At 41.2% G+C, this 9,659-nt stretch overlaps 1 protein-coding gene across 1 annotated transcript; it reads right to left on the bottom strand.

The window, feature by feature from the left end:
• Positions 1 to 1,217: 1,217 nt before the first annotated feature.
• mmaa (metabolism of cobalamin associated A) lies at positions 1,218 to 9,317 on the bottom strand. The gene is made up of 7 exons (XM_079552724.1): positions 9,262 to 9,317; positions 8,417 to 8,795; positions 8,155 to 8,277; positions 6,624 to 6,794; positions 5,608 to 5,693; positions 4,903 to 5,052; positions 1,218 to 1,747 (listed from the first exon to the last, which is right to left on the bottom strand). The coding sequence occupies exons 2-7, from the start codon at positions 8,793 to 8,795 to the stop codon at positions 1,463 to 1,465; spliced, it is 1,194 nt and encodes a 397-aa protein (XP_079408850.1). The 5' UTR covers positions 9,262 to 9,317; the 3' UTR covers positions 1,218 to 1,462.
• Between the last annotated feature and the right edge of the window lie 342 nt (positions 9,318 to 9,659).

The raw sequence follows: 9,659 nt of genomic DNA on the forward strand, positions 1-9,659 counted from the left end.
GCCAAATCCAGTCTTTGATTACCCACTGCAAAAATTCTGTGTCTCGCTGATCATTAGGAGCATGTTTTGTATTTCTGGAAACAGTATAGTGCAAAGCCCAAAACACTTTGAACAACCTACAGTATAAAATGAGTTACATAATCCTGGGCACGCTGACATGCTTTCCAACTATTCAGGGACTGCCTTAAAGTAGAGTATGTAGTGCGCTCCAACTGGCTTAAAAAAGGCACTGCAGTCACCTCTTTCACCAGCTTTATGGATTTAATCTCAGAAAAGGTGGATTTGCAATATGTAATGTGCAAACGATGAACCTCCAAAATTCAGACATGAACTGGAGGCCCGCACTGGCATTAATAAGGACTTTATTATGGACAGGCGCCAAGACATTTAGGAGATTAGAATGAGACCTTTCAAGTTTTTGATTCTGCCTTTGGTCAAAGGATTTGCAAACCCAAAGTGTGTGAGACTCATTCTGCTTTCTGATTGGTTGATCTGCTCAAGAATCATAATGAAATAAACATATGCTATAGAACCCAAATATGGCATGAATTCATTTCCTATTTCTGTGCTTTGACTTGTGTGTGCACGGTGCACACACAAGGCAGGGGTATAGGCAGGGGTAATCAATGGTCAGACAGGTTTTTGAGCTTTGGCAGTTTGTCATACGGTGCTCGTGCTTTTATGGTTTTTTTAACTCTTTAAACGAATATGAAATTAAGTATGAATTTTTGCACCAAACCAGACCACCTCCCACGGCAACATCTCACCAGCCCAGAACTAGACTGGGCTACTATATGCATTTTTACATCATGCCAAATGCTTTTTAAATTGTGAATAAATCAATATTTGTTTGTACTCGACTTTAAAGCAGTACTAAGTAACTGCAGGTGTCGTAATATGTTGCTTTTTTTTACTCATTAATTGTCCGTTAGAGTAAATATTACGCTGACAGAAAAGACAAAGGATTGTACATCCAATTAAACCATGGAGATATTTTTTTTCACTCAAACTTGGCTGTAAATACTGTTTAAGTGGCGTTAGACGGTAGTTAGCTTTGCCCGTTAGCCTGTTAGCTTCTTATTCATGATTCCATTAGAGTGTATTGGGGTCTCCAACTCGGAGGCAGGAAAGCCGCAAGGGTGTTTTCTGACCAGAGACACTGGGGGCAGATGAAAGACCCCCCAATCATCCCATTGTATTACCCCCAAAGGGACTACGAAAAGGATTTATTAAGGTAAACAAGTTACTTAGTACTGCTTTAACTATGCCCACCATCACAGTGGTTGCATTGGTGTGTTGTTTTCAGTAGATGTGGTCCTTTTAAAATAGTCAGTTCAAACAGCAATCAAAAAATGAATCCCCAGCCACATACTCCATTCAAGTATAAAGAAGAAGTAAGTCTATGTTCATACACATAGATGCATGATTGGCCAGTGCTCACAGCCTCCACCAAAACGGAGTCTTATGATGTTGTGAAAGCTTTCAGCAGCAGGTCAGCAGCCAGCCCCGGTGAGATGGCCCCCCTGGTGACCCTCTCCTCCAAGCCAGGCAAGGCCTCTCTCACAGCCGGGTGCATCTGGAAATGGGACAGAACGTTTTCTTGGATCAGGCTCCACATCCAGACCTTCTGCTGAGCCCGTCGCCTGGCCTGGAGTTCCCCGCTGGACAACATAGTGTCTCTGTAGGACTCCATCTTTGCCCACACCTCCGGGATGCCTTCATTGGTGTAGGAGGAGGCGCGAACCACCTGAGAAGTAAGAAAGAAGGTAAGGTAGTGGCAGGTAATAGAAAAGTAACCAAACAAGAGGTAATCAATAATAAAATAACATGCTTTTATACATTGTACTTCATATCAATCAATTCAGAATACTCTAGGGAAATGATATCATGAGACTTTGCATTTGGATAAATTTGTAAGCAGGCTGAGATATTTCGGCTGAGATATTTGAATTTTTTTAAATAAAGCATTGCATACGTATATATTTATAAAACTGATTTCCGCAGGTTTGACTATTCTTTGTTTTCAATGTATTTTCATCCATTCAAAATGTATGTTTTATGTTTTTTAGTCAGCTTAAAATGAAAATTGAAAATTGAGAATATATCAATGAAATACAGGCGCTAGAGCTGGTAGGACTTTGACAGAGGCTCCTCCTGCATTATTACTATTCACATGGTGCCCCCTGTCCCTTGGGAGTGCCCCTGTTTCAGATGGTGGGTCGTTGGTGTCCAAGGAGGAAAACGGAGGAACCCCGCCTACAGGGACTGGACAAGAAGAACTGAAGCCCTAACAAGGACTGAACGTTCTGTGATCTTGGGCCGTCTGCAGAGGGGCTCCCATCGGCCCAGGGTCTCGAAAGCGTCAATGGGAGTGGATCTTTCCTTCTGCGGATCTCCCCGAGGTTCCTTTATCTCCCACAGGGTTTTTGAGTTTTGCCTCGCCGTGTAGGAGAGTCTAAGGACAGGGGACGACCCAGAGGCTCGTCACCACTTGCTGCTGACGTTTATTTGGACGGATACTTCATTTGCCTGAACTTAACATCGTCTTGTTGACGGTTTTCTTGTATTGCTTTAATGTTTGATGATTGATTGATTGACAGCTATAAGAGTAACTTTTGATTTACTAAGTGGTTTACAGCTTCAGTACTGCGTGATAAACACTATAAGCGCAGAACAGTTCAGAACCAATATAAAGTCGGATTATGGGATTTAATAATGTGGAGGACAGTTTTAAGTTTTAACAATGATGCAATTGTATCCAGGAAGTACAGAAAGAAGCGCTGACACCGCAGAGGAAGAAATAGCTACATTTAAGGAGGATTACTCAAAACTGCGTGAATGTAAAGAAAAACTACTCCAGGTATGACGAGGGAACGTTTTACCATGGTACAGCTGGTACATAGTGATAAGAATATGAGTTTCAGAAAATGACTATGTTACTGTTTTGAAAAAAATGTGGAGACACTGAGGAGACGGCAGTGTAGCAACTCAGCAAGTAACCTCCATGTATCTAGTGAGTAAAAAGAAGTCTGCAGCGGAAGTTATAGGATCTTTAACATGTCTGGTAAAAAGTAATCAAATTACAAATATCATTTATATCAACATAATTTGACATCAACTGGCAATTGGCAGAGTTGGATTTGACAGCATGGTAAATACCCCAGGGCTGTGATCAACGGCCAATTAGTGTGGCTCTAATAGCATCATTAAGTTAATCATTTTTACAAGGTCTGGGTGGGAGTCGGACTCACAAATAGGAGGAGAATAAACTTTGTCGGATAAATGCATTTTTGATATGCAGGATTACTGAAACAAACAAAACAGCACACAGACAGACCCATATTTAAACATCACGGCAATAAGACAAGGATGTTTAGTCTCTTTATCTTCATCCAATCTATAAACAAGAAGTCAATGTCAGCTTTATTTGTATAGCACATTTACACCTACACGAGGTGCCCAAAGTGCTTCACATACAAGGACACGCAAAAAGACCCAATATAAACAATACAAAGAAGTAGCATTGAAATGGATGTCTTTTTTAGAGGTTAACGGTACATAACTTTTTACGTCAATTCGCAAAAAACAAAAAGTGTGTGATTAGCATGGGTGGTGGTTGGGGGGCAAACATTGGTATGCAGGGGAGACACGGGAGCAGCAGAGAGCGCCGCTAAGATAAATCGAGACAGACTGCGAGAGCCACCTTTCAGCCTTAATGCAAGAGTGCAGGCTTCTAATCAGTAAAATGCATGACACAGCAGCGGACTGTAGTGGCGGAGACTGGGCGGGGGCGGGGGGTAGAGAAGGGGGCGGGACCAGTGTGGAGTGTCGCCCTGGCAGCGTGCCCAGTAGGCAGATGCTGCAATGGGCCGGGGGAAACAAAGGGACAAGGCCAAGCGGAGACGGGGGGGGGTGGGGTGGGGGGGGGGGGGGTTTGAGGCGGGACATGTGGGGAGGGTTGGAGGGACTGCGGTACTCAAAAGCTCGGCGCCATGACATCACCGACACCTTCATCACTTCATCATCTTCGCCGCTCTCCTCCTCCCCGTGTCCCGGGTCAGCTGGCCTTTCAGTGGGACGTCTTGTTCAAGTTTAAAGAGTCGCACTGCTGCTGTGCCAGGAGCCTGGTGGTGTCCCAAACCAGACGAATATCTCAACTCCACCTGCTTAAGCACGAGGGGTGATAAACCAGGCCCAAAATATGTGCTTCAAATTCTGTACTGGGCTAGTTATATATATATATAGAAAATAATCTTTGATAAGCTCATACAACTTTACTTTTACTCTGCTGACATAGCCACTACTGTAGGCTGCAATGCCAAACCCTTCTTTTAAAATATACATTTCTTTTTTTTTTTTCTTCATTCACATCAATCATCATACCTCCCCCGTCCCACTGGAGGAATAGCGCTGTGTTGCATGCTGAATGTGATGAAAGGACTCTGGATCAGGCCATCTGTGCTCCTGACCTGACCTTTCTGACCTATGGACCACATCCCTCCTGCTGCTACAGCATGGACTTATATTCACTTCATTTATTTGTACTGTATAAGATGTGCTTGTGGAGTGTTCAGCTGACGTCTATTGTCTGTCCGGGGAGAACATCCTTCTGTTGTTGTTCCCATGGCCGTGATGAAAGAGGGTCAAAGGAGTCAAAGGGTGTGCAAAAATGTTCTCATTTTCACCTATAGAGAAGCTGAATTAAAGGCTCCATAACTGACTGACTGACTCTTTTATTCGTATATACCATGTTATATTGTTTGTCCCTCCAGAAAAATACAGAATTTGGAAACCTATTTCAAATTAACAGAATGATAGAATTGCTTTGTTTTTAGATACTGTTCAAACGTGAGCAAAGTTATTAATCTTTCTTCATACACACTGATCACTGATTTAGCATACCTTGGGGTTCCAGGACTTTGATTGTCTCCTCAGCAGCTTGAGTGCACTAGTGTATTCAGCCTGGATCCTCCTGGCAGGAACCATCAGGTCTCCATCAGATTTAGTGACCACTACCAGGTCGGCCCGCTCGATGATGCCCCTCTTGATACCCTGGAATTATAGAGGGAGGGGGCACTAAGTTCTAAAGATCTACTGTAATAAATCTGATGTCTAGACGTCTAATCTGCAGAGTGATCTGGATACTCAGCGTTGCAGGGACACAGGGCTGATGCTGCCAAACTGGAAACAATTCAAAAAACTGAGATAAAACTCTTACTTTTAACAAATGGTTTGTATAAAGTACCATAAGAGGTGTTAGGAGCAAACGTCCACATATCCAAAGATTGGCAATTTGATTCTAGCACCGCGGTGCATAGTGTTTGTGTGTCCTTGGGCAAGACACTTCCCCCACCTTGCCTGCAGTGTCTATGTGTGGTAGTTGAATTAAAGTGTGTTTGCCGTTTGATTTGTTGACACACTAAATAAACTAAAAATATGTTGTTCAAAGTAAATTCTAGATGGCAGTCACTGAGCTCCTCAATTATTGTAGTGTATAATCTGAGGTCTTAAAATATTCTGTTGGGCAGTAACAACTAATCAAGAAAATGCTCAAGTTCTGACTTTTTTGTAAGCAGAGTAAATGGAAAGCAGCGCTCCTTTACTGACCTGGAGTTCATCGCCCCCTGCTGGAGGAATTAATAGCACAAACATGTCAACCATATCAGCAACAGCAAACTCCGACTGGCCCACACCTGTAGACATAAACAGCAGCACACAAAAAACACAAATGTTCACTAATAGTTATTAGTAATGTTAATGGTGTGTTTTCAACCCTGCAACTGTTCTGCAACGGTATTTTTTTTATGTGTTTCCATTTATACAGTATATATGTACAGTGTACAGTGGGGAAGAAAAGTATTTGGTCAGACATTCTATTGGATTTTGGCCAAATACTTTTTTTCCACATTGCATATATATATATATATATATATATATATATATATATATATATATATATATATATATATATATATATATATAAAAGTGTGTAGTGTGCTATATCACTATTTCAATGTACATAAAAAAAATTAATAATAATATCTGTATTGGGAAGTTAGTGTGGAACCATTCAAATATTCTGTCTATCTTAAACTCTGCTGTCACTAAATCAGGTTTAAGTGATGGTATTATTTGCATTAAAATTGCATTAATAATCATTATTATACTTGTTACTGTCTGTAAATTATCTCCATTTTTGGCTGGAATTAGTAAAAACATTTAATATCAGCAATGATGGCAGTGATAAGGGTGATTTTGCCTATAGTTATGTCAGTACTATACTATTACTACCACTGTTGATCTTACTAGTTACTAATATCACTACTACTTCTAATTACTACTAGTACAACTACCGCTGCTGCCACCGCTGATGCTTCTATGACTGCTTCAATTGATAATAACAATAATAACAACTGATAATAACAGATACAGAAATGTGCAATTGCTGTCTTTTTTGTTATACTCAATCTATTTTTCTTTTTTCTTGCACTTTTTAACTTAAAAGCATTGTTGTCTGTTGAATTATAATTTTTGGGGTCCTTTGATATGATATGCTGAGGACCCTGGGATTAAAAATAGCATATTTTCGGCAATTTAGTACATTTGTGGAGCCATGTTCTTACCAACAGTCTCCACCAGGACGATGTCGTAGCCTGCTCCCTCACACAGAACGATGGCCTCATTGGTGGTTCTGGTGACTCCTCCCAGTGTCCCAGAGGTGGGTGAGGGACGAATGAAGGCATTCATGTCTCTGGAGAGCTCAGTCATACGAGTTTTATCACCCATTAGGGACCCTAAATAAAGCAGTGCACTGTGTTAAAGAGAGTTTATGCTCTGTTATAAATCAGCACTTCTTTAGATTGAAATGCAGTTGATTAAAAGCCCTATACCTGATTTGTTGCTGTTGTTGTTCATTTTGTTTGCTTCATTGTTTGTAAAGTTTCAATTTTCAGTTGTGTCCAAACTTAGGGGAGAGTGGGGTGGGTTGGGTCATAGTAAGGGTGGGTCTCAGTGTTATAGAGCTAATAAGTGAGACCAGGCTAAACTGCGAGGTCATGGTCACAGAGTTTGATGTCACTTACTATTCATGGATGCTTGATGGCAGCTGCCGGAAACGTGAGGAAACCAAAGCAAAACAAACGAAAACATACTAACTTTTGTAAACTTTTGTCTTGTCAAGTGAGTCAGCTTTCACACTGAAGACTAAAAAGGTTCTTAATCATTGACTAAATGCCATGTGTTTTTTGGCTGAAGGTGAAAAAATCTAAACTGGCCGACTGGGGACCGTTAGGTCAAATTGTGTGGGGGTAGGGTTGGATCACACAGAAGACATTGATGTCATCTTTGACACCTGCTATACATGGTTTGGTAAAGTCCCCAACTCTGAGGATGGTCTGTTATTATGGGTCTTCAGTTTTGTTTGCAAATCCAGACAAGGAAGACCTTTTTAAAACTTATGACTCCAGAGACAGTTGTTCTCATGCTGTTCCCCTTCATCTGTAGGAGGTACTGACAGATCTGATCCATCTATTATATTTCCTGTAGATCTCCGTAGTTATAAGTACAGTAATGAGGAACAATATGGTTTACTGTACTTTGTTTAAAGCAGCACAAAGTAACTAATGCCCCTAGAGGCCATAAGCGCCACTGCAGGTGTCGCAGCATGTTGCGTTTTTTTTTACTCATTAATTGTCCGTGAGAGTAAATTCTACGCTGACAGAAAAGACAAAGGGAAAGAGGGATATTGTGCATCCAATAAAACAATGGAGATAATTTTTTCACTCAAACCTCGCTGTAAATACTGTTTAAGTGGCGCTAGCCCGCAGTTAGCTTTGCCCGATAGCCTGTTAGCTTCTTCTTTGTTATTCCATTAGTGTGTATTGCATATTGCATTTGAAGCCTATTGGTATCTACTGTGACCCAACCCATCCCATCTCCCCTATTTTGAACTTTCCTAACACATTTCTAACATTCCAATTCCTCACAGGAACGAATTTATAAGCACATTTCACAACTTTAATCACCACTGTCACAATGAGGCATTTTTCACAGACATCTACTTTAACAATCTGCTGAAGGACAAAACAAATTTCATTCGACTACTGGCGGGGGGGGGGGAATCAGGTACCGGGCCTTTAATGTTTTCAGCTGTACCTCCAGTTGTGCACGAAGATGGATCAACAGCGAGCACTGACAGCTTATGTCCACGTCCTGTCAGCATCTTCCCCACAACCTCAATAAACGAGGACTTTCCAGCACCAGGAGGACCAGACAGACCTGAACACAAGCAGTAATGAACAAAATGCACTTTCAGCTTTGTTTTGCACTGCTGCCAGGACATGTATAGTTAATACATATTGTTTTAGTCATCAGCTCATAATAGCCATTTCAAATCCACATCAAGATCGACACACACCTACTCTGAATGCCAGTGGCCTTCCTCCGTTGCTCCTCTCCTGCTCCCTCCTGTAGGCCAGCACCCTCTGAAGCAGCACCTGGGCAAGTTCTTTCTTCCTGGGATGCTGGGTTTCCACTAGTGTGATGGACTCTGCCAGAGACGCCCTTTGTCCTCCTATAAGCCCCTCATACATTCTACTGAGGAGTCTCTGCTCCGGCCCACTCAGGTCTTGTACGTGTTCAATGACAGCTGTACTGGCACATCTGGGACCAGGTAGGATGGCAAAGGAACGAGCTAACAGTCTTTGATGGAGGCAGCATAGGTTTCTCGTTGTGAACATAGAGGAGACGTGTCGCAATAGTGGTAATCTTCTCATGTTGTTGCATATGGGAGGCATCTATAATAAAAAAAACAGAAAATTATTTGGACATATGGTAAAGTTTGGTCAATAGTCCTAAAAGGTACAGGTCAGAAAAAAAAATAGTGCAACTTTTACACTTGGATTTTCATTGTTTAACTATGTATGAAAACATGTGAGGGTAAGCAAAGCCTTAATATGCAAAGTACTAACATATTTATTTCACGCCAGTCTTCGAATTTAGTTGTATTGCACAGCCATTTAGGTCTTTGATGTCCCACTCATTTAGATTATGTATTATTTCATAACGTGTGTGTGTTTTGGGGATAACGTGCCCATAAGTAAACTATTAAAAGCGTTACTTCTAAAGGCTGCCCCTCCGTGTCCCTCCAAATCGCACATGTAAATGTAGCCTCACTTTTTCTACTATTTGCGGCGGTCACCCTACTACTGATATCATTTTTTATAAGTGTCCAGCTGTAAACTTTCAATGAAGAAGACTGACCTCGCTTTAGCTGTGAAGGTTTAGCTCAGTTGTTATGGTAGTTGCTGGTGTGCTTCCGGGTCACGCTGACGTACGCCACCATTCCGTATCAATCGCTTTTGTTGACTTGTTGATGAACTAATGCTTAGAATATGTTTTTGAGCAACATAATTCCAACCAAATTAACAATGAAAAAAACATCATAGAAATATTATGTATTTATTAAGGTGTCTTTACATATTTACAAGCATTGCTGTAATGTGACCACAAGATGGCAGCGAATAGCTGTATTTCGACTTCCATCTGCCTCCGTAAAATGTTGTCATTTTATTGCATTTCGGTTATTGAATTCATAAAATTAGTCATACAGGCAATTTACATATCAATAAAGTTACCCTTAAGCCTTAAATGAGAGCGGC

The sequence above is a fragment of the Gobius niger genome (genome assembly GCF_951799975.1).
Source record: "Gobius niger genome assembly, chromosome: 3".
Taxonomy (NCBI): Eukaryota; Metazoa; Chordata; class Actinopteri; order Gobiiformes; family Gobiidae; genus Gobius; species Gobius niger.

Coding starts and splice junctions, on each gene's coding strand:
- mmaa (XM_079552724.1), bottom strand. CDS start 8,795: ATGCCTCCCATATGCAACAACATGAGAAGATTACCACTATTGCGACAC. Junction 8,278..8,416: donor GCCACTGGCATTCAGAGTAG/GTGTGTGTCGAT, acceptor GCTTGTGTTCAG/GTCTGTCTGGTCCTCCTGGT. Junction 5,053..5,607: donor CAGGGGGCGATGAACTCCAG/GTCAGTAAAGGA, acceptor CTATAATTCCAG/GGTATCAAGAGGGGCATCAT.